At 45.1% G+C, this 22,866-nt stretch overlaps 1 protein-coding gene across 2 annotated transcripts in view; it reads left to right on the top strand.

Annotated features, from left to right (window-relative positions):
• Positions 1-22,637, top strand: part of Cdh1 (cadherin 1) — a 71,726-nt gene extending 49,089 nt beyond the window's left edge. For both annotated transcript variants that reach the window (XM_005076324.4, XM_021230791.2), the window contains 14 exons: positions 505-728; positions 7,757-7,900; positions 7,991-8,146; positions 9,231-9,375; positions 9,995-10,170; positions 10,426-10,554; positions 11,910-12,092; positions 13,082-13,326; positions 14,198-14,343; positions 15,358-15,582; positions 15,868-16,095; positions 17,251-17,381; positions 18,052-18,195; positions 20,408-22,637. In XM_005076324.4, the coding sequence (XP_005076381.1) occupies positions 505-728; positions 7,757-7,900; positions 7,991-8,146; positions 9,231-9,375; positions 9,995-10,170; positions 10,426-10,554; positions 11,910-12,092; positions 13,082-13,326; positions 14,198-14,343; positions 15,358-15,582; positions 15,868-16,095; positions 17,251-17,381; positions 18,052-18,195; positions 20,408-20,617 (2,486 nt within the window). In that variant the 3' untranslated portion in view covers positions 20,618-22,637. The remainder of the gene's footprint in view (positions 1-504; positions 729-7,756; positions 7,901-7,990; positions 8,147-9,230; positions 9,376-9,994; positions 10,171-10,425; positions 10,555-11,909; positions 12,093-13,081; positions 13,327-14,197; positions 14,344-15,357; positions 15,583-15,867; positions 16,096-17,250; positions 17,382-18,051; positions 18,196-20,407) is intronic.
• Positions 22,638-22,866: the final 229 nt, after the last annotated feature.

Here is a 22,866-nt window from a genome sequence, read left to right as displayed (position 1 = left end):
GGCTGTCAGCTGTAGATTAACTAGGGCATGAGCTTTAGGGTGATTCTCCCATCTTGATACAGGAGTCCTGGGCTTACAGATGCATATCACCATATCCTGCTTTTTACATGTGTTCTGGGGGTCTGAACTCTGGTGGTCATCAGGCTGAGCTGCAAGCACTTTGATCAGATGAGACATTCCCAGCCTCGTGGTCTGTTTTCATATTGTGCTGCCTCTCTTTTGCTTTCACTAAAATGAAAATTTACTTTATGGACAAGATACTATTTTCACTGACAACTAGATGACCCCAAAGCTCAGTTGCACTGTATTTGTGAAGTCATTAATGATGGTGATAATGAGCCCCCCTGAGTACGGCCATCCATTATCAATCAACCTGTGCTTTATTGAGCTGGTACATGTTCTGTATGATTTGGTAGGTGGATGAAGTTCACTTTCTGGAGAAGGAATGTCCTAATCTGTGACTGAGCTTCCAATATTCTAATTGCTGTGATCTCTGTCTTGCAGTGAGATTTGAAGGGTGCACTGGTCGGCCAAGGACGGCCCACTTTTCTGAGGACTCCCGATTCAAAGTGGCTACAGACGGTGCCATCACAGTCAGCCGGCCTCTAAAGCTTCATAAACTGCAGACCAGTTTCCTTGTCCACGCCTGGGACTCTACTCACAGGAAGTTTTCCACCAAAGTGATACTGAATTCTGTGGGGCACCACCAACACCGGCACCACCACCGTGTAGGTTGGGGTATGGATCTTGTTGGGCAAGATGGTTTTGTGGGAAGACCCTGTGGCATGCTAAGTGGCATCCTTGATGCCAGGGACACCTGTCAGTTATAGCAGCCAAAACTACCTCTAGAAACTGCTTGTGATTCTTAGGGTGGGGGTGGCAAAAATATTCCCAGTTGGGGCTGGAGAGCTAGCTCAGCAGTTAAGATCACTGACTGCTCTTGCAGAGGACCTGGATTCAATTCCCAGCACCCACATGGCAGCTTACAACTGTCTATAACTCCAGTAGCAGGGGATCTGATACCTTCACACCAGTGCACATAAAACAAAGTTAAATAAGTTATTAAAAATGCATATCCCCAGTTGAGGACAGTCTTTCTGACTGAACTCAATCTTACTGGGTATGGGGGTTGCTGTTGGGTCATGGGGATCTGGTAGTGTAGGAGAAGAAGGAAGACAGCCCTGCCTGGGATTGTTAGCCCACCTTTGCTCTCTAACCTCTGATCCCAGTCACCACAGAGGAGCCATTTAACCTGTGTAGACTGAGTGAGTTCACAGACACAAAACACTAAGAACATACACACACACTTGATATCCGCAAGGAGCCCACTCTTCCTTTGTGAGTATCAAATCTAGATGCACAAGTCCCTTACGTAAAGGAGTGTAGATATCACACACAGCCGGAATACCCTCTGGTTAGTTCACCTCTACATAAGATAATGCCTGACCCAGGCTCATGTGACAGCTGTTGGTACACTCTTATTTAGAGGTAACAGTGAGGGGGGAATAATAACTGCATATGTTCAGCACTGACAATTTTTTTTAAATACTTTTTTTTTTGTGTTTTTGTTTTTGAGGCAGGGTTTTGCTTTAAAATAGCCCAGGCTGTCTTCAAACTCATTTTCCTCCTGCCTCAGTCTCTTGAGATCTGGGATTACAGGTGTGTACAACATGTTTGATATGAGTTTCTTCCCTTTGTTTTTTTTTAGACAGGGTCCCCTATAGCCTGTGATAGCCTAACGCTCACTGTATAGTAGATGACTTCTAACCTTTTATCTTCCACCATGATAGGATTACAGACTTGTGACATCACACCTGATTATAGGCATGTACCACCATATCTGGCTTTGAAAAAAAAATCATTTCTGTCTTTACTTGGTTGACCACAGGTGTGAACCTGAGCTATGGAGGGAGGGTTGAGGGAGTTAGAGTCTCATCAAATACTAGCTGTTGACATTGCCTTCCTGGAGGCAGAATGAATAAGGTGAGGTGCTGGGTGTCTTACTTAGCAAGGAGGGGAAGACCAGTAGAAAATCTTTGTCTCTCTGTAGAGCTGGAGAGGCAGCTCAGCAGGTAAGGATGTTTGCTGCTCTTGCTGAGGACATGGGTTTGGTTCCCAGCACCCACATCAGAACAGACAGTAACTCTCTAACTGCAGGAGATACCAGTCCCTGCTCTGGCCTCCAAGGGTGCCTGTGCACATGATGCACATATATTCATGCAAACACACACACAAATAGTAAACAAAGTGCTTTAAGCCTTGTCTCCACTGTCACTTGTATCAGTCAGATCTTTCTCCATGGTGTTTGCAGTGGAGGTCTGGCTCAGTCCAGAAAGCCAACAAACATCGAAGAGGCTGATACATGGACCGACTATGTGTTGTCTAGATTCTGGTCATGAATGTCCCTGGGGGTTGTTACCAGAAGCCAAGTGCCTTTGCCCATCTTGAAAACGCTCTCTTGGTGTTTCCTGGGTGTCTCTCCAGGGGTCATTCTAGCCATATCCTGCTTCCTGCCTCAGAGGTGTGGATTGTGCTGTATCCATTGAGTGCCAAAGCCTCTAAGGTTGATTCCTGTTCTGTTCTCTGAGGACTCTTGAGATTCGTGGGATTTAATAGCCCCTGATCTAGTTTTTCTCTATGATGCAATTAGAGAAGTAAAGAACTTAGTGCAATTACATTAGCCGTGGCTTCCTGACTCAAGCCCCCAGTTGGCCAGTCATGCATGCAAGTTCAGCACAGTAAGTCCCGTCAGGCAGTTGGCTGTGGGAGCCTTCTAAAGCCAAGAGCAGTTTGGGGCTTGTTTTTCCTCCAGTACCCCACCCCCTACCCCCACACCTTTGCCTCTGCTGACTTTACTGTCTCCATCCATTTCTGCTTAGTCAGGATTTGATATAAGTATGCATTATAGAAATCCCCAAGCTGGATGTGGTGGTGCAGGCCTTTGTGGGTTTCTTGGTTTTGTTTGTTTTTGTTTTTGCTTTTTGTTTTTTTTTTTGAGGCAGATTTTATCTGTGTGATGGCCCTGACTGTTCTAGAACTGGCCTGGAATTCACAAAGATCCATCTGCTTCTGTCTCCTGAATGCTGGTATTGATGGCGTGTGCCACCACCTGGCATCTACTTATCTTACTGTTTGGTATCCTTAGCACATGATGTCCCACTCCAAAACTGTGTAGCCTAAACTGGACTCAAGCTTGGGACCCTCCTGCCCTGCCTCAGCCTCACGGTGCTGAGATTACAAGGGTGCACCACATGCAGTAAGCACGTGGCTTTGTTTAATGTTGATACTATTTTATAGACAGGGTCTCATTATGTAGCCAGAGTGGGCTTGAACTCCTGATCATCCTTTCAAGTGTTGGGATTATAGGTGTGCACCACTAAGTACCACATGTAACTTGATGCTTATGGTTACCTCATGATCCAAGTTGGCTGCTGCAATGCCAGTCATTCCATCTTTGTTGGGTGTGGGGGAGGTAGGGGACATGGAGGTGTGTGAGGCAGGGTCCCACCATTTAACTCTGGCTGGTTTGAAACTTGCTATGTAGCCCAGGCTAGCCTTGAATTAAGAACTGCTTGCCCCTGCCTCCCAGTTGCTGGAATTAAAGGAGTGTGTTCAACACAATGGCCAGCATCCCTTCTTAATTGTGATATGAAGGATAAAAAATAATGTTTTATATAGCTTATTTGCCTGTCTACCTTTTAAGAAAATTTATGGAATTGTCAAAACTACTCCTACTTATATTAGCCACATCTGACTATTAAGTGTAGCTTCTTAAACAAAAAAGGTGGTGTTAGTGTGCATGTGTGTAGAAGCCAGAGGTCAATGTTGATGTCATGAATCTTCCTCAATCACTCTTGTTTTTGTTTTTTTGGAGATAAGGTCATACTTTGAAGTCTTGGCTGGCCTAGAACTCACAGTTCTAGATTTGCTTGTCTCTGCCTCCCATGTTGGGATTAAAGGTGTGTACCACCACCACCCAATATCCATTGTAGTTTTTGAGGCTGGGTCTGTCACTAAATCTGGACCTTGCTGATCCGGCTAGACCAGCTGGTGACATCTCCCCGTCACCGTCTCCCCAGTGTTGGGCTTGCAGGTGTGCGCCGCTGTGCAGCATGACTTCATGGCAAAGCACTTCACTCACTGAGCCTCTTTCCAGCCCCCAGGAACTATCTATTTATTGCCGAGACTTGAATCCAGCCAGTTATATCCCCAGCTCCCAAATGTATCTTCTTAGTTTTATATATTTCTGGACATAAAAATATGTTAAAGGAAAAAGAAAACTAAAAAAAAAGATTTTTAATTCTTATTGTATGTGTATAGTTGTTTTACCTACATATATATTTGTGTACCACAAGTATTGCCTGGTACCTGTGGAGGCTGGAAAAGGGTATGAGATCCCTCGGAACTAAAGTTACAGATGGGTTTTAAGTTTCCACATGAGTTCTGGGAATTGAACCCATAGCCTCTGCAAGAACAGTGAGTGCTCTTAACTGTTGAGGCTCTTAAATGCTGCGCCATCTCCCCAGGACCTAAGTTTTGGATTTAATAAGAAAGGAAAAATCTGGGTGTAAGGGTAATTCCAACATTGGGAGGCAGGGGCAGAAGATTTGTATGACTTTAAGGCCAGCCAGAACTATATTGCAAGACTCTGTCTCAAAAACAAAGAACCAAACATGGTAGGTCATGATTTAATCCCAACATTTAGAAATCTAAGAGAGGTTTGTTTTGAGTTTGAGAGCAGCCTGAGTTATATAGTGAATTCTAGACCAGCCTGGGCTACAGAGTAAAGCTCTGTTTCAAAAAAGCAAAACTACCTGGCCATGGTGACACATGCCTTTAATCCAAGAACTCTGGAGGCAGAGGCAGGTGGATCTCTGGGAGTTCAAGGCCAGCCTGGTCTACATAGTGAGTTCCAGGACAGCCAAGGTGGTTACACAGAGAAACCCTGTATCAAAAAGGCCAAAAAAGGCAAACTAGTCAAGCTAAAAACAAAAACAAACAACAGCCCAGAATACAAAGAGAAAATGGAAGAACGTCTTGGAATGATTGCACAGACTTATAATTTCAGGCAGAGGCAGGAGAATTGTGAGTTCCAGGCAAACCTCGGCTATGCAAAATAAGACCTTGTATCACACACAAAACACATAAGTGAAGGCTTAGAAGGTATAGCACTTGCTTTGTAAGCTTGAGGACCTAAGTGTGAATTCCCAAAACCCACACTAAATTGGGCGAAGTAGTGTGGGTCTGTAGATCCAAGAAAGTGACACTCATGGGCTAGCTAGCCTGGTGTACACAGTGACAAAAAACAAAACAAAAAAAAAACCTGACATACAAGCACAGAATCTAACTTTCTAGTTCTTTCCCTTTGCCAGTTTGGGCTTTCTGAGTGAGTTTCATGTTCAAAGTGTTTAGGCATGATCCCTTTTGTCCTCACACACGCAAATGCATGTTGTTACTCAGCATTTATTACCCATCTCTGTGAATACGCTGCAGCTTGGCAAGGCAGGACTTTTATCTTCCTTTTCAATATGGCCAGTGTCTAGCTATTCACTGTGGCTCCATCAGATGGCCATTTGAAGGCTTAGGGTGTGCTGTTGACGGACAGTTTCTTAATCCTTCCTGCACTGGAGTTCAATTCCCCCCAAATATTACGTCAGTGTTTTCCAACCATGGTCATCTTCATTTACTGAGCACTTGCTGTGTTTCAGGTACTACTCTAGATACGTTATATGTAAACAAGTATCATTTAGTCCTTCCAAGGACTATAGGACATTGGTACCAATATCATAATCTCAATTTTAGCCAGACGTGGTGTCATAACACCTCTAGTACCAACACTTGGAGAGTAGAGACAGGTGGATTTCTATGAGTCAGAGGCCAGCCTGGTTTATATAGTAAGCTTCAGGGCAGCCAGGGCTATACTGTGAGGCAGGCCCTATCTCAACAAAACAAACCATATCCCCACTTTAGACATTGGAACAGTTCACCCAGAAGTTATGTGATCTCCTCTGGAGGCAGATGGGGAGCTATACTGAGAACTAAGGGCTAAGTGGCCAGCCCTTAGCCCACGGTGGCTTTCTTCTGTAGGTGACAGATGAAGGGATATGTCGGGTGTATGGGAATGGGTTCTAGAATCTCTGGTCACATTTTATGTTTTGAATCTTAGAAAGAAGAAAAAAAATCAAAACAGGAGGGCTGAATATATGAAAATGTAGCTCAGTTAGTGGAGTCCTTGCCTAGCGTGCATGAGGCCCTGGCTTCTCTTCCCCGCCACCACAGACAGCGTGGTGGCACATGTCTGTCATCCTGGGGTAGGTGGAGGAAGAAGGAGCTGAAGGTCAAAAATCATCCTTGGCTACACAGCTTGATGCCAGCCTGGGCTTCATGAGAATGTTTCTAAAAGGACAACCAAACAAACAAGCAAACAGGAAATAGGGCTGTAGTCTGTGTTGGTAAATGAGTATCTCCCCGTGAGTGGAAAGGATGGAATCTTCTAGAACTTTGTTACCTCAAATCATTCTAAAACATTTAAGCAATTCAGGAGGCATTTTCCTTTAGTCTTCAGCTCTCTTATTTCCCTGAGTGTGCATGAAATTATCTTTATTGCACATTGGAACTGTTCAATACCAATCTCCAGGTTATTTTTGTTTCCCATCCCAGCAGCTTCTGTTAGAACAAATAGAACCCTTATAGATACAACACAATAAGATTAACACATTTGTATTGATCTCAGAAGTAGTTCTTAGTAGCAGTTCCCCAAACTTAAACAAGTTTGGTAATTTAAACAAGATTGATAACTCCACTTAGAGAATTATACCCCTAGGAAAGCAAAAGAAGCCCAGAACCCCCAAATATCTAGTTACTAGATCCCTTCTGATATTATCGGAGTATAATGTCATTTAAAGGATATGTATTACATACGCTTGAAGTAACTTTTAAATGTAATTGTCAAATGTTCACACCCACAAATTGTGTATGCACAGTGGTTATCTGAATTCTGGTTATTAAGAATTTAAAGAGATCAGCCTGATGGTGATCACACATGCCTTTAATCCTAGCACTTGGGAGGCAGAGGCAGACAAATCTCTGAGTTCAAGGCCAGAGTAAGTTCCAGGATAGTTAGGGCTACACAGAAAATCCCTGCCTTGAAAGCTGAGAGAGAGAGAGAGAGAGAGAGAGAGAGAGAGAGAGAGAGAGAGAGAGAGAGAGAGAGAGAGAGAGAGAGAGAATGAATTTAAAGAAAATTAGTTATTTGTTATGTGGCTGTGTTAGTTGGCCTTCTGACACTATAACAAAATTCCTGAGACAACTGACTTAAAAAGAAAAGGTTTTACTTGGGTTTTCTTTCCGGAGGTTTAAGACCAAATGTCACTGTAATTTTGTCCTCTGGTAAGGGCAGCACATCAGAGTGAAAGCATATAGAATAAACCATTTGTCTTACAATACAAAAAGCGAAGCAGAGACTGGGGGCTCACAGTGTACTTCAAGGAACTATCTCCCATGTGGTCTGAAGACCTCTCAGTGGCCACTAAGTTATGGGCAGTCAGTATCCAAACAGTATCATTGTCAGGAGTTCTTTGGTTTATGTTTCGGTTCTTCATTTTGGATGGCACATGGAATTTGCTATTGAGAATGAGTCATTAAACTCAAACATGCACCACCTTTAGAAGATGGGAGACATCATTGGGATGGATTGAACTGTTAGACCTGTGTGTCTTCTGAATTACTTCATTTTGTTATTCTTCTTTCCTCTTAGGACCCTGTTTCTGGATCCCAGCCAGAAGTGCTCACATTTCCCAGCTCTCACCAAGGTCCCAGAAGACAGAAACGAGACTGGGTCATCCCCCCCATCAGCTGCCCAGAAAATGAGAAGGGCCCATTTCCCAAAAACCTGGTTCAGGTATGGAAGGACTGAGAGAAGAGAAAATGAAAGGATCCAATGTCAAGACCTTTCCTTGCAAATTCTGTTTCTTTTCTGTTTTGTGTTCAGATCAAATCCAACAGGGACAAAGAAACTCAGGTTTTCTATAGCATCACTGGCCAAGGAGCTGACAGACCTCCTGTTGGTGTGTTTATCATTGAGAGAGAATCAGGCTGGCTGAAAGTGACAGAACCTCTGGATAGAGAAAATATTGCAAAGTACACTGTGAGTATCTCTTAGATACTTGACCATTGGGTAACAATTGTCAAGTTTTGGAGGCAACCCGTATTATATCCCCGGGTCACATACATGCCCTGATTGTGTGAATAACTCAACTTACCCCTTGACATGTTGATAATGTGAAGCCAAGAGAATAATTTGGGATGGTTAGTTGCTTTGCTTCCTATAGGAGAAAAGCAGGGATTCCTCACATCATACATGAGCATAGATAGAAGTTGTCAAAGCGGGGCTGGAGAGATGAGATGGCTCAATGGTTAAGAGCATTTGCTGCTCGTATCTTTTTGGTTGTGAGCCTAGCCTTTAATGGCTGAGTCATCTCTCCAGCCCACATTTGTTGCTCTTGTAGAGAATCTTGACTTCAGTTCCCAGCACTGACATCAGGTGGCTTACAACCGCCTGAAACTCCAGCTTCCAGGGCTCTGACACCCTCTTAAGACCTCCTTGTTGTGCATGAAAGTGCTTATGAGTTCAAGACCAACCTGGTCTACAAGAGCTAGTTCCAGGACAGTCTCCAAAGCCACAGAGAAACCCTGCCTCAAAAAACCAAGCCAAACTAAAAGAAAGTGCATGTGAACACACATACACATGCACACTCGCATGCGCGCACACACAGAGACAGACAGACAGACAGGCATATAAATGAAAAGATGCCATCTTTTGGGACTGGAGAGAAGTTTCTTACCTAGCTGAAATGTATTCTGATGACAATAATGGGGGAGAATATCCACTTCTAGGACTTGGTTACAATGTGAGGAAGGTAATCTGTAGATGACAAATGTAGAAAAACCTCAGGGAAGCATTGTTGGACTGGAATGGCCAGAGGAAAATTACCCCAGTTGAGGTGAGTGTCTGTGTGATGAATAGGCATTGTGCCTGCTTAATGTGTTCTCTAGCCTTGGGACATGATTCATCCTGAGTTCATTAAGCAGCCACACACGGCGTAGAAAACTCTCACATGGAGGACTCACAGTGGAAGAAGAGGAGGCTAGATGAAGCCACTCTAGCCAGACTCCCTTGCCCAGCTCCTCTTCTGGTCGGGGGCTGAGTAACCCTCACTTGGCTCTTGCAGCTCTTTTCCCATGCTGTGTCATCTAATGGGGAAGCAGTGGAGGATCCCATGGAGATTGTGATCACAGTGACTGATCAGAATGACAACAGACCAGAGTTCATCAAGCAGGTCTTTCACGGAAATGTCATGGAGGGCGCTCTTCCAGGTAAACCAGTCCCCAGAGACACTTCAGTTCTTTGGGATTACAACTTTGGGTCTGGTCACTGAAGTTCAGACATATTCTTTGAAAGCCATTGTGAGAGATGAGATGTAGGGGACCAGACATAACATTGTACCCACAGAAACATTTGTAAGTAGAAACAATAAAAGAATAACATTCCTAGGGCTTGGTGGTGCATGCATGTGACTCCAGCTCCAGGGGATGTGACATCCTCTTCTGGCCTTTGAGGGCGCGCGCGCACACACACACACACACACACACACACACACACACACACACACACACACACACACGTATGTGCACACTAATAATAGCAACAACAATAATAAAATTTTAAAAATAAGATAAGTAGCAGGAGGAAAAGAGAAGGATTTGGCAGGGATGTTTTAGTTAATTTATTCCCAACACTCTCTTTCTTCATTACACCCAAGTTATAGGTCTGAAAGTTGAGTTCCCTGAACAGGGCTGGTTTGGTGTAGTGTTCCCTTCACTGGCAATTTGATGAGAATTTTAGAGTGTGGTGATCTCTTAGGACAGGATTGTTCTGAGCCGTCAGGAGCAGATCCGCATCCCATTTAAATCTCTTCACTTTTGACACTTCCAGGAACCTCTGTGATGCAGGTCTCAGCCACTGATGCAGATGACCATGTGAACACCTACAATGCTGCTATCGCCTATACCATCATCAGCCAAGATCCTGAGCTGCCTCACAAGAACATGTTCACTGTCAATAGAGACACAGGGGTCATCAGTGTGGTCACCTCTGGGCTGAACCGAGAGGTCAGTTAGGGCTCAGGACGATGGCATTGGGAGATGAAGGCAAATGTATGCTAAATCTCACAGACAGTGCAACCCTCTGCTGAGCCTATTGGTCAGTTAGTGTGAGTGGTTCAGCTTTGCATCTAAACACCTACCCAGAAGCTCTGTGCCTGGAGGCAGGCAGCCCGGGTAGTGAAGCAGACGATGAAATATTCTGCACCAGGCTTGGGATGGCTGTTGGAGCGGGTTCTGATTCTACATGTTTGATGTCTGCAGAGTTATCCTACGTATACCCTGGTGGTACAAGCTGCTGACCTTCAAGGTGAAGGCTTAAGCACAACAGCAACAGCTGTGATCACCATCGATGATATTAATGACAACGCTCCCATCTTCAACCCAAGCACGGTAATTCGGCAGCCTCTTAGTTCTGTAAGAGGTTTTTTATTGTTCACAAGCTAAGTTGTACCTCTATGCATGGGTGAATCCCCAGGTTAGTGAAACTTAGAAGCCAGCATACCAGAGTAGCTACCATCTTTGAAATCTTTCTTCCATCTTTCGCCTGGGGCCCATTGGCATAGGATTATGTTTGGCCGAAAGCTCCTGATGAATTCATGTCCTTGATTCTGCATAATCTTCCTGGGTCTCACTTATTCATCACAGTTTTAAGTTTATATTCCACTCTGTGTTACATACTGGAAACATGTCAACACAAAGCAGACATTTTCTAGTCTTGTGGAACTTACAATTTATAGGAATTATGTTATTATTATTATTTAATATTATTACAGATCTTATTGTGTGACCCAGCCTGGCCTCTAACTCAACAATATTCCTCCTAAACATTGGGTTACAGCTGCAAGCTGCCATCATGCCCAGCTTCATAAGAATTATTGAAGGCCAAAAATGTCGAATGCATTCAAGGAGCAGGTTTTAAGAGCCAAATGAAAAGAATTCTGCTTTCTCTCTCTCTCTCTCTCTCTCTCTCTCTCTCTCTCTCTCTCTCTCTCTCTCTCTCTCTCTCTCTCTCTCTCTCTCTCTCTCTCTCTCTCTCTCTCCCCCTCCCTCTCTCTCCCTCTCTGTCCCCCCTCCCTCTCCCTCCCTCCCTCCCTCCCTCCCTCCCTCCCTCTCTCTCTCTCTCTCTCTCTCTCTCTCTCTCTCTCTCTCTCTCTCTCTCTCTCTCTCTCTCACACACACTTTCAATTAATTAAAATTTTTGGGACACGAACAGGTTGGCAGGCAGGCATGTAACGCTGTGCTCAGCTTTTTAGTTTTGGAAGAAAAGATCATATTTTACTGAGTTGGTTAGAAGTTGGTTTAATGGTTTGTTAACAAAGGCCTGAATAGCATAGTTTCAGAAAGCAGAGTTTGACTTTTTCTCTTAAGTCACACAAGGCCTAGGGATAATTGCTCTTTCATTGTTTATCTTTTTTAATGGTTACTAATAGAAATTAGAGTGTAGATGGGGGCAAATGGCATGTGTGTCTTAAGATCATAGTCAGCAGACAAGGAAGCCATCAGATGGTTCTTGTAGCCAGGGCCTTGGAAAGCTATTTTCAGGTATTTGTAGAAGAGGGTGCTTGGGGCTGCTAGTTGGTCTACTGATGGGGAATGAGGGCCTACTCCTGGGATAGATAGTGTCATCCTTGGGGACTCATGTGCTTCTCTTGACTTCACTCATCCCACCTACTTTAGCCCAAATACTGGCTCCATGCTTATTGTCATCTTGTCACTAATGACCTACTTTTCCCTTTGCTCTGTAGTACCTGGGTCAAGTGTCTGAGAATGAGGCCAACGCCTATATCACCACACTCAAAGTAACTGACGATGATGCCCCCAATACTCCAGCGTGGGAGGCCGTGTACACCATAGTCAATGATCCTGAACAACAATTTGTTGTCATCACAGACCCCACAACCAATGATGGCATCCTGAAAACAGCCAAGGTTTGTATGGTGGTTGCTGACAGACACGCTAATTGCTGGGCCTCTCGTCCCAAAATGTCTTCTCAACTGGCAGGGGAGGGGTAGAGTCTGGGGATGGTACTGACCTTCTGGAGCTTGCAGAAACTGTCTTGGCTGTTTGCTGGCCTGTTAGAAGTGAAGTAAGTGTGGCTCTTTTGAAAAATATCCTAAAGCCTGAGGCTAGACAGTGATTCTCACCCTGTGGGTCATGACCTTTGAGGGCTGAACAACCCTTTCACAGGGGTCATCTAAGACCATCAGAAAACGTAGATATTTACATTATGACTCATGTAACAAACAGTCACAAAATTATAGTTGTAAAGTAGCAACAAAAATAATGTTATGGTTGGGGGTCACCACCACATGAGGAGCTGAATTAAAGGATCACAGCATTAGGAAGGTTGAGAACCAGTGGGTTAGAAAGACTATGGCTCAGTCATTAAGAGCACTTGTTGCTCTGCAGAGGATCTAGATTTGGTACCCAGCACTTACAACTGCCTATAAATCTTTGGAAAACGTCTAAATTAAAAGTAGGGATGACTTACTGGTTGGATTTAGCAAAAATTAATAGATACCTAGAGTACCTTAGAGCTTTAATGTCCTCTTCAGCAAGTGAAACAGCCATGTTTGTGTACTATCAACAAAAGTGGTAGCTGAAATTTAACTTTTGTTCTGTTTTTGGAGACAGGGTTTCATTGTGTTGCCCTGACTGTCCTGGAACTCACTCTGTAGACCAGGCTGGCCTCAAACTCACAGATCCACCTGCCTCTGCCTCTGCTTCCTGAGTACTGAGATTTAAAAATTTTTTTATTTTGCTAACCATTTTTTAAAGCATATTTATTTGTTGTGTGACAATGGTGGTTGAACTCAGGGCCTTGAGCATACTGGGCAAGTGCTTTACCACCGAGTCATACACCCAACCCCTGGTATTTTAGTTTTAACTTGTTTTTTCTTTCCCTCCTGTTGTTTAGGGCTTGGATTTTGAGGCCAAGCAGCAGTACATTCTGCATGTGACAGTGGCGAATGTGGCCCCTTTTGAGGGGTCCCTTGTCCCTTCCACAGCCACTGTCACTGTAGATGTGCTAGACGTCAATGAAGCCCCCATCTTTGTGCCTGCCGAGAAGAGAGTAGAAGTGCCTGAAGACTTTGGTGTGGGTCAGGAAATCACATCTTATACTGCCCGAGAGCCAGATATATTCATGCAGCAGAAGATCACGTGAGTAGGACAATGAACAGTGTTGAGTGGGTATTGGTATGTATTTACACTTTGTTTTGTTTTTGGTTTTCAAGACAGGGTTTGACTGTGACGTCCTAGCTGTTCTGGCACTCACTCTGTAGATCAAGCTGGTCTTAAGCTCACAGAGATCCTCATGCCTCTGCCTACCAAGTGCTGGGATTAAAGGTGTGAGCCACCATTGCCCTGATAGTTTGTTGTTGTTTGTACATATAATTTAAGTAAATACAAATGCAGTCATTTGTCATGTAACAATAATACATTCTGAGAAATATACCCATAAGTTTAATCACTTTGGGAACATTGCATAGTTTGTCAAACTAATTAAGATGGCTTCAGTTTCACTGAAAAATTACCTTTATGTACTCAGCCATGGGTGTCAGTTATTTCCTTCTGCCACATAGGTCCCAGGTATCAAGCTCAAACTGTCAGGCTTGGTAACAAGAGTACCTTTACCCCCCTGTCCCACTCATACCCCGGACCAATTTTTTTTTTACTAAAGAACTGTAGTTCAGTTCTCAGCACCCACATGGAGGCTCACAACCATCTGTAACTGTAGTTCCTGGAGATCTAACATCTCTTTTGCCTCTTGCCCATGTGGTACACTCATATATACATAAACAAATACATAAACAAAGCCTGGCGTTGGTGGTACATGCCTTTAATCCCAGCACACTGTGAGTGCGAGGCCAGCCTAGTCTACAGAGCGAGTTCCAGGACAGCCTCCAAAACAATACAGAGAAAACCTGTCTCAAAAAACAAACAAACAAACAAACAATATATAAAGAGAACCCATGACCTCAGTTCCATCCTGTTTGCTGCCCCTATTCTAAGCCAGAGCTTGTGTCCTCAGGTATCGGATTTGGAGGGACACTGCCAACTGGCTGGAGATTAACCCAGAGACTGGCACCATTTCCACTCGGGCTGAGATGGACAGAGAAGACACCGAGCACGTGAAGAACAACACATATACAGCTCTCATCATCGCCACAGACGATGGTACAGACCCTGTGTGACTCAGTCCACATCACTGGGCTCCATTACTCTCTAGCCTCCTTTGCCTCTCCTGCCTCTCCTGCCTCTCCTGCCTCTCCTGCCTTCCTGCCTTCCTGCCTTCCTGCCTTCCTGCCTTCCTGCCTTCCTGCCTGCCTTCCTGCCTTCCTGCCTGCCTTCCTGCCTGCCTTCCTTTTTTTCTACCTCCCCAGTGCTGGGATTAAAGGTGTGCACCACCACTGCCCCTGACTAGTTTTGAACTCACTTTGAATTCACATTGAACTCACATGTAGCCAGAAGTTCTCAAATTTGAGGTGATCCTCCCCTGCCTGTAAATTCTAAGATTCCAAGCAAGTGCTGGAGGGTAGTGCCACACACATTTAATTCCAGCACTTGGAAGGCAGAGTTCCAGGACAGCCTGGTCTACAGAATGAGTTCCAAGATGGCCAAGGCTACATAGAGAAACTGTCTTTAAAAAAAAAAATGCCGGGCGGTGGTGGCACACGCCTTTAATCCCAGCACTCTGGAGGCAGAGGCAGGCAGATCTCTGTGAGTTCGAGCCTCAAACAATACAGAGAAACCCTGTCTCGTAAATACCAAAAAAAAAAAAAAAAAATCCAAGCAAGCACTACCACCACACCACACTCAGCTTTTCTTTTTTAAATGATCAGCTGTATCCAGACTTTTGTAAGAGACTGAGACAGGAGGATTGTAATTCTAAATACTACACAGTGAGACCTTGTCTCAAAAACAAACAACAACAAAAACAATAAGCCCCAAAACTTAAATAGATGAAAATATTATTATATCAGGAAAAAGAAAGCTGCCTTTGATATGAAGAATAACCCGATCCTTGTGCGCAAAAGAGGCAATGAGCTTGCCAGAAAGGGGAGGCAAGTGGTAGGATGGAGGCTGTGTGGCAGTGTGGAACCTTCTGAGGGTCACAGACAAGCTGACACAAAATTCGCACTGCTGGTGATAATACCCCTGATCTGTGACAGCCTCTCTGTTTTCTCCTAGGTTCGCCAATTGCCACTGGCACGGGGACTCTTCTCTTGGTGCTATCTGATGTCAATGACAATGCTCCCATCCCAGAACCTCGAAGCATGCAATTCTGCCAGAGGAACCCACAGCCCCATGTCATCAACATCCTGGATCCAGATCTTCCTCCCAATACATCCCCCTTCACTGCGGAACTAACCCACGGGGCCAGTGTCAACTGGACCATTGAGTACAACGACCCAGGTGTGAAGTCCAGCTCCATTTCTAGAGCAGCTCGGCCTGCCTCGCTTCTGCCTTCCCACCTCAGGACTCCCCCTCTTCTCCTTCCCCTTGAGATGTGATGCCAGTGCCTTCTACATTTCCTGCATGCCCCTTTCCTCTGAAACGTACTGCACAGAAACACGAACCCCAAGCAGTTCCTTCCCCCAGCTCTGTATGTCTTTGGTTCCCTAAACATTTGCATTTTACTGAGCTTTTTGTTCTGTACCCTCCGCTGGTCTTACTATTTCTTTGTTTTCCTTTCCCCAGCCCAAGAATCTCTCATTTTGAAGCCAAAAAAGACCTTAGAGTTGGGCGACTACAAAATCAATCTCAAGCTCATGGATAACCAGAACAAAGACCAGGTGACCACACTGGACATCATTGTGTGTGACTGTGAAGGGGCTGTCAACAACTGCATGAGGTCGGGTTACGTGGAAGCAGGGTTGCAAGTTCCTGCCATCCTAGGGATTCTTGGAGGGATCCTCGCTTTGCTGAGTAAGTACAGCTGGCAAGTGCCTCAGCCTGGAACCTCTAAGATTGGGAAGGGTTGTTGTTTCCTAGGAAGAGCTTCCTGTTAGGTACCGATGAAACTGGCAATGTGGTGAAGTGGGAGCCAGCTTCATTCTGTTCTGGGTTTTTTGTTTGTTTTGTTTGTGCTTCCCAAGACTGAGCACACGCAAATCACCTGTGCCCCTCAGTAACATGTGAATTCAGACCCGGGGTGCCTGGTGAAGATTCTCAGAGGCTGCATTTTGTTCAGTTTCCAAGTGATGATGAGGTTGCAGGACCACATGTGTGGCAGAGACAACATGGTACAGTCACTGTTCTCATCAGCACAGTCAAGGCCGACAGCTGCCGTCACCCTCTCCCCAATCTCATCTTGGAGGACAGAAAAGAAAGCTGAGGCTCCCTAAATGCAGGTTGTCAACGGCACTACCACTCACATCCCATTGGCTCAAGTTCAGCCATCGCAAATTGCTAGGCAGCTTAGGAGCCCCTGCTTTTCACTAGGAGTCCACTGAATGCTTGGGAGACAGTGGAGACCATGGATAGGATGAGCAATGAGCATCCATGGCTGAAAAGATGGAGAATGGAGATGCTAGAGGAAGCTACGCATTTCTGTCCGTAGTTCAATTGATTTTGATCTGTTTTTACCTGTAGAGTGTCCTGGGCTTGGTGCCAATGCCCTGAGAGTTCCTATGATCAATGTTTTTTCTCCCCGCCTAGTAGATACAGTTTATTAGAATGGCTAAAGTTGGGAAGATTCTCCTATCAGGCATTTAAAGAAGAAGTTTTGCTAGGAGCGAGATGTCCAGCCTGCTTTTTGGTTTTTCGAGACAGGGTTTCTCTGTAGCTTTGGAGGCTGTCCTGGAACTCGCTTGGTAATCCAGGCTGGTCTCGAACTCACAGAGATCCAGATCCGCCTGCCTCTGCCTCCCTAGTGCCAGCCTGTTTTTTGTGTTGTATTTTGAGAAGGGGTTTCATTTGTAGTTCAGGCTGGCCTGGAACTTACTATGTAGCCCAGGGTGGACTCGGGGTAATTGCCGTCTGCCACTTGCCTGGAGTTGCAAGGCTGTGGTGACATGAGAGTTGCCTCCTCTGGTCTTCCCATGACTCACCACTCTCCTCACCCTCCTCACCTGTCTCCAGTTCTGATCCTGCTGCTCCTACTGTTTTTACGGAGGAGAACCGTGGTCAAAGAGCCCCTGCTGCCCCCGGACGATGACACCCGCGACAATGTATATTACTATGACGAAGAAGGCGGTGGAGAAGAGGACCAGGTGGGGTTTAAAGATGCAAAACTTTTAAGTCTGATTGTGGGGGAGGGGTACTGCTGATTCAGAGAGTCATCCCCACAGTACTGCTATGGAGCACAGAACCCTGTGATGTCGCTGGTACACAAGAAGTTGGGTGTCTTCCCCCAGACACTCTTGTGTTCTCTGGAGCGTTTGTTGACTACATTGAAGCTTACAACATCTATAAATCAGTGAGAATTCAGCTAATCCAGGCAGAGTTTTGCTGAAAGGCCCTAAGCTTACCCCTGTGTTCAGGTCTGTTGCCTGGAGCCTAATTTTTTTTCAGTAGCCATGCGTCACTTGCTATCTTATTACCTGAAGGCCCTCATCTGTCAGAGTATTATTAACAGGCCAGGCACTACTTGCATCAGCTATGGTGGGGGAGGACTGAGTAAAATATGCCAAGTAATAAGCCTGTGAAATGAATAAGACACAACAGCTTGCATTCTTAGAATCCCCAAGTGCTCTCTTTTCTTCAGTGTGAGTTAATTTGGAAGCCATTTCATATGCTTTTGGGCACATGTTGGCCAATACCACATGGAGGGCAGTTTTAGCTTTGTCCAGTGGCACAGTGTGTGATTCCATGCAGCAGACAAGCCCACCTATGCAACTGCTTCTTTTTCACTTGTTGGCATGTTTCTGCTCTTCTGTCTAGGATTTTGATTTGAGCCAATTGCACAGGGGCCTGGATGCCCGACCTGAAGTGACTCGAAATGATGTGGCTCCCACCCTCCTGAGTATGCCCCAGTATCGTCCCCGCCCAGCCAATCCTGATGAAATTGGGAACTTCATCGATGAAGTAAGTAGGCAAACTTCCAGCCAGGGCATGGTGCATCTCTTTTTTTCTTTCTTTCTTTTTTTTTTTTTTTTTTTTTTTTTTGTTTTTGTTTTTGTTTTTCGAGACAGGGTTTCTCTGAGGCTTTGGAAGCTGGTAGCATTCCTGGAACTAGCTCTTGTACACCAGGCTGGTCTGAAACTCACAGAGAGCTACCTGCCTCTGACTCCCAAGTGCTGGGATTAAAGGCATGTATCACTACCGCCCGTCCATGTGCCACCACCTCCTGGCCCACAATGCATCTCTTAACTTGGGAACCAAGGAGATAAACATTCCAATGAGGAGAACCTTCAAATTCTTGTGTTTGTCCAGATCCTTGAGACAAAACCAATATCTACTTGCAAAGCTTTAGCAGACTTAGTTTGATTTTATTAATGGGTTCCCTGCATTCATTACAGCTGCTTGGGATAGCATCCTGGGGAGCCTGGGGCAATAGCTCAATGGGTTGGTAGAGCATCTTTTGAGCAAGGCTGAGGACCAGAGTTTGGATGTGAAGCACCAACATAAGTGCTAAGTGGGCATGGCAGCCTCCTTTTGTTCTAGTGTCCAGGTTAGATGGTCCGGAATCAGCAAGCTGCAGGTTCAATTGAGAGACCTCGTCTCAGTGAATACAGTGAAGAAAAGGTGAAGACCCCCAATGTCAACGTCCCGATGAAGACCTTGGGCCTTCACATGCACATGTGCACACACATGTAAACACAAACATATGGCATGCACAAATGTACTCCAGTTTACCTAAGGCCCACGAAAATAGCATCCACCATGTAACATACCCACATGCTATTGTACGTGTAGGAAGTATGTTCAGCTCTAATCAAAAAGCTTAAGCAGACAGTAGGGGATGCACTTGGTGCCTGTGGAAATCTGGGCTCAGCAGTCTTCTCTGTAAATAGAGCCTTCCTGCTCTATTGTCTTGGTGTCTTAGTTACTTTTCTATTGCTGTGCTGAGACACTATGACAAAGGCAACTTGCAGAACAAAGAGTCTAATGCAGAGCTCCAGAGGTTAGAGTCCATGACTATCATGGCAGGGAGCACGGCAGCAGGCGTGCGTGACTGGAGCGGTGGCTGAGGGCTCACATTTCGATGCACAAGCTGGAGGAGAAAGAGAGACAGAGACAAAGTGAGCTAAAAATTGGAAATGACTGGTCTTTTAAAACCCCAAATCCTGTTCTCAGTGACACCTCCTCGGTCATACCTCCTAATCCTTCCAAACGATTCCACCGGGGGACCAAGTATTCAAAGACTATGTAACCCTGCTGGCTTTGGACTCCCTGCATAGACCAGGCTGGGATTATCTATCTATCTATCTATCTATCTATTTATCTATCTATCTATCTATCTATCTATCTATCTATCTATCTATCTATCTATTTTTTGAGGCAAGGTTTCTCTGTGTAACCCTGGCTATCCTGAAACTCTCTCTGTAGACCAGGGTGGCCTCTAACTCACAGAGATCCTCCTCTGCTTCCTGAGTGCTGGGATTAAAGGCATGCTCCACCATGCCCAGCACAAGGCACTTCTTAAAAGGGAAAACGTTTAATTGGGATTCGTTTAGAGTTCAGAGATTTAGCCCATTATCATCATGGCAGGTGGCACACAGACAGACAAGGTGCCGGAGAAGGAGCCAAGGTCTACATCTTAATCCAAAGGTGGCAGAAATAGCCTGTGTCCCAAGTTGGGCATAGTATCCCCCACAGTGACACACTTCCTCCAACAAGGCCACACACCTGCTAATAGTTCACTCCCTGTAGGCCTATGGGGGCAATTTTCATTCAAACCACCACACAGAGGATGACTTTAAATTCCTGATCCTTCAATTTGCCTCTCAGAGTTAACATTTAACAATGATAGTTTGGCATCCACCCTTAGAGGACCTTCTTGGACTGACCTGTTATCTCTATAGACCCTTCTGAGCACTCTCATTGTTATTAGCCTCTGTCTATCTTCACTGGTGATATGAGGTCCTTACTCTGGTTTCTGGGGACCCCATCCTGACAGGCAGCTAGTTGTCCATCTCTCCCTGCTGACGTCATATAACTTATCAACCCTATGCAGGGAAAGCATCCTGTGGCTTGTTCTTCTGTCTTGATGTGTGTGCCTAACTGCTCGTGGGTTGCCTTTTCATGTTCTGGATGATGCTTACCTCAGTTACAAATATTGTGCTCTTCCCTTTAGAATCTGAAGGCAGCCGACAGCGACCCCACGGCACCTCCTTACGACTCTCTGTTGGTGTTTGACTATGAGGGGAGTGGTTCCGAAGCTGCTAGCCTGAGTTCACTGAACTCCTCCGAGTCGGATCAGGACCAGGACTATGACTACCTGCAGGAGTGGGGCAACCGCTTCAAGAAGCTGGCTGACATGTATGGTGGCGGCGAGGACGACTAAGGACTAGAGAGGAGCCCCTGGGTGGAGCCATGGGAGATGCAGAGCAATGTTGCAGGGGCCTTTCAGCTTCTTCCCTGAGTTTCTGAGAGACTTATCTGAGATGCAGTTTGCATAGTGCTCCAATTCTACCAGTCTACTGTGCGTTAGGTTGTCACTTACTCTTGAAATCAGTTTTTTATTTCTACAGTGCTAGGGTTTAAACTCTGCCACTGAGTTATAGGCTAACTTCTCCTTTTTTATTTTTTTAATTTCTTTTTTATTTTAATTCTGCTCCTCCTCCATGGGTGGGGAAGAATTTGGGACTTTACAGTGCAAGGCAAGCAGTCTTGTTACTGAGCTGTAGCCCCAGTTCAGTTCAATTCTTTTTTTTTTTTTTTTTTTTTTTTCTTTTTTTGTTTGTCGAGACAGGGTTTCTCTGTATTGTTTTGGAGCCTGTCCTGGAAACTCGATAGGTAGATCAGGTTGGTCTCGTCTTGAACTCATGGAGATCCGCCTGCCTCTGCCTCCCGAGTGCCGGGACTAAAGGCGTGCACCACCAGCGCCCGGCTCCCAGTTCAAATTTTATTATTTCAAAATGACAGTTTGAGTCAGAGGAGTCCGCTAGCACTGGCAGTTTTCCTTTATGTTGAAGAGGCAGGGAAGGCTGTCTGTCCTGCTTCTGCTTCACTGTGTATAGAAAATGTTTTGTTTCTGAGCTAGGAATCTAGGCAAGTGTCGCGTGCCCCAAGTCCTTCACCCCACACACACTAAGACTTTTAAATTGTGTACTTTCTTCAATTTCTACATTTGTGTTCTGTATTCTAATACCCACTTATGCTCCTGAGTTCTGTTGCCCTGCCCAGGTGCTTTTCTATGATGCAGAAATGACTGGGTCCTTTTCTCGTGGCAGATAGGTGTCTTGATATGGGTGCAACTGAACTGGATGTTGTGTCTTTCAAAGACCTTTCATGGGCTTCCCTCCTCACCTCTGGAGCACCCACTTGAAATGGTCATCCCTTGTGCGGAGTCACTGTTTCTTAGGTGAAAGCTGCAGTGGGATATGATGCCTTGGTTCTCTATGGGGAGCTGTGACCAGAGCACGTAGGAAGGCTTTCAGGCATCACTTGGTTTCTTACGTTTCCTTTACACCAACATAAAAGTGATGCATCCTGAGACTTAGTGCCCAGAGTGCGGAAGCCAAAGACAGAGGAGAGGAAATTCGAGAGACTGGCTTGGGGGGTAGCAAGTGTGTCACTGAGCCTGGCCAGATAGCTCACTGATGGTGAGGGTGCACATGTGGCTTGACCTCGTCCCTAGAAAATTTCTAGAAGAATAGAAGGATCTCACCATGTATTTCCTGACTGGAACCCTTGTCCATGCATCCCCAAAGCCCAGAAGACATGCCCTTCCAATGCCTGCTTTTGACAGTAGCTATAGAAAATGCTGGCTGAGTTGGACCAAGGTTATCCAGTTCTAAGTATATATAGAAAACTGAGAATGTGCCAGGCAGTGGTGATGCATGCCGTTAATTCCAGCATTTGGGAGGCAGAGGCAGGTGGATCTCTGTGAGATTGAGCCCATCCTGGTCTACAAGAACTAGTTCCAGGACAGCCAAGGCTACACAGAGAAACCTGTCTCTAAAAAGAAACACAAAAAGAAAAAAGAAAACTGAGAATGTTAGAAATTGTGTGTTTTCTCATAGAAACAGGAAGAAAACACTGTTCTAATGGGAGGAAGGGGGTGAGGGTCTTGACACAATCTTTTCTTAATTCAAAATACAAATCTCAGTTTCTTAATAACCACTGGAGAGAGTTTCATTGAAACTATTTTTGGGATGAAAACAATGGCTGCAGTCAACTGTGAGAACTGTTGATTTCTCTGTAGTTTAAATGTCTAATGTAGTCAATATAGAGTGTCACTTGTATGTAGTTTGAGTGTATATGTGTGTGGGTGCTGATAATTTTGTATTTTGTGGGGGAGTGGAAAGGTAAACAATTGAAACTGTTTTTATAAATTTTATTAAAGAGTTTTGTTAAACTGTTGTGACGCTTGTTTGATTTGCTTGCCAGAATTCCAAGTGAGCTGAAAAGACAAAGGTGGTGAGCTCAGAATCCCAGCACTGGGGAGGCAGAGTCAGATGGATCTGTGTGAATTTGAGGCCAGCCTGGTCTACAAAGAGAAACCCTGTCTCTAAAAACCAAAAAATAAAAACAAAAAGCAAACAAACATGGAGAGGGGAGCTTCCAGCTGGAATAACTTCTCCATGCTTT

The sequence above is a fragment of the Mesocricetus auratus genome, unplaced genomic scaffold (assembly GCF_017639785.1).
Source record: "Mesocricetus auratus isolate SY011 unplaced genomic scaffold, BCM_Maur_2.0 Super-Scaffold_100062, whole genome shotgun sequence".
Classification (NCBI taxonomy): domain Eukaryota; kingdom Metazoa; phylum Chordata; class Mammalia; order Rodentia; family Cricetidae; genus Mesocricetus; species Mesocricetus auratus.
Note: the sequence above shows the minus strand (reverse complement) of the source record. Positions and strands in the feature narration are given on the sequence as shown.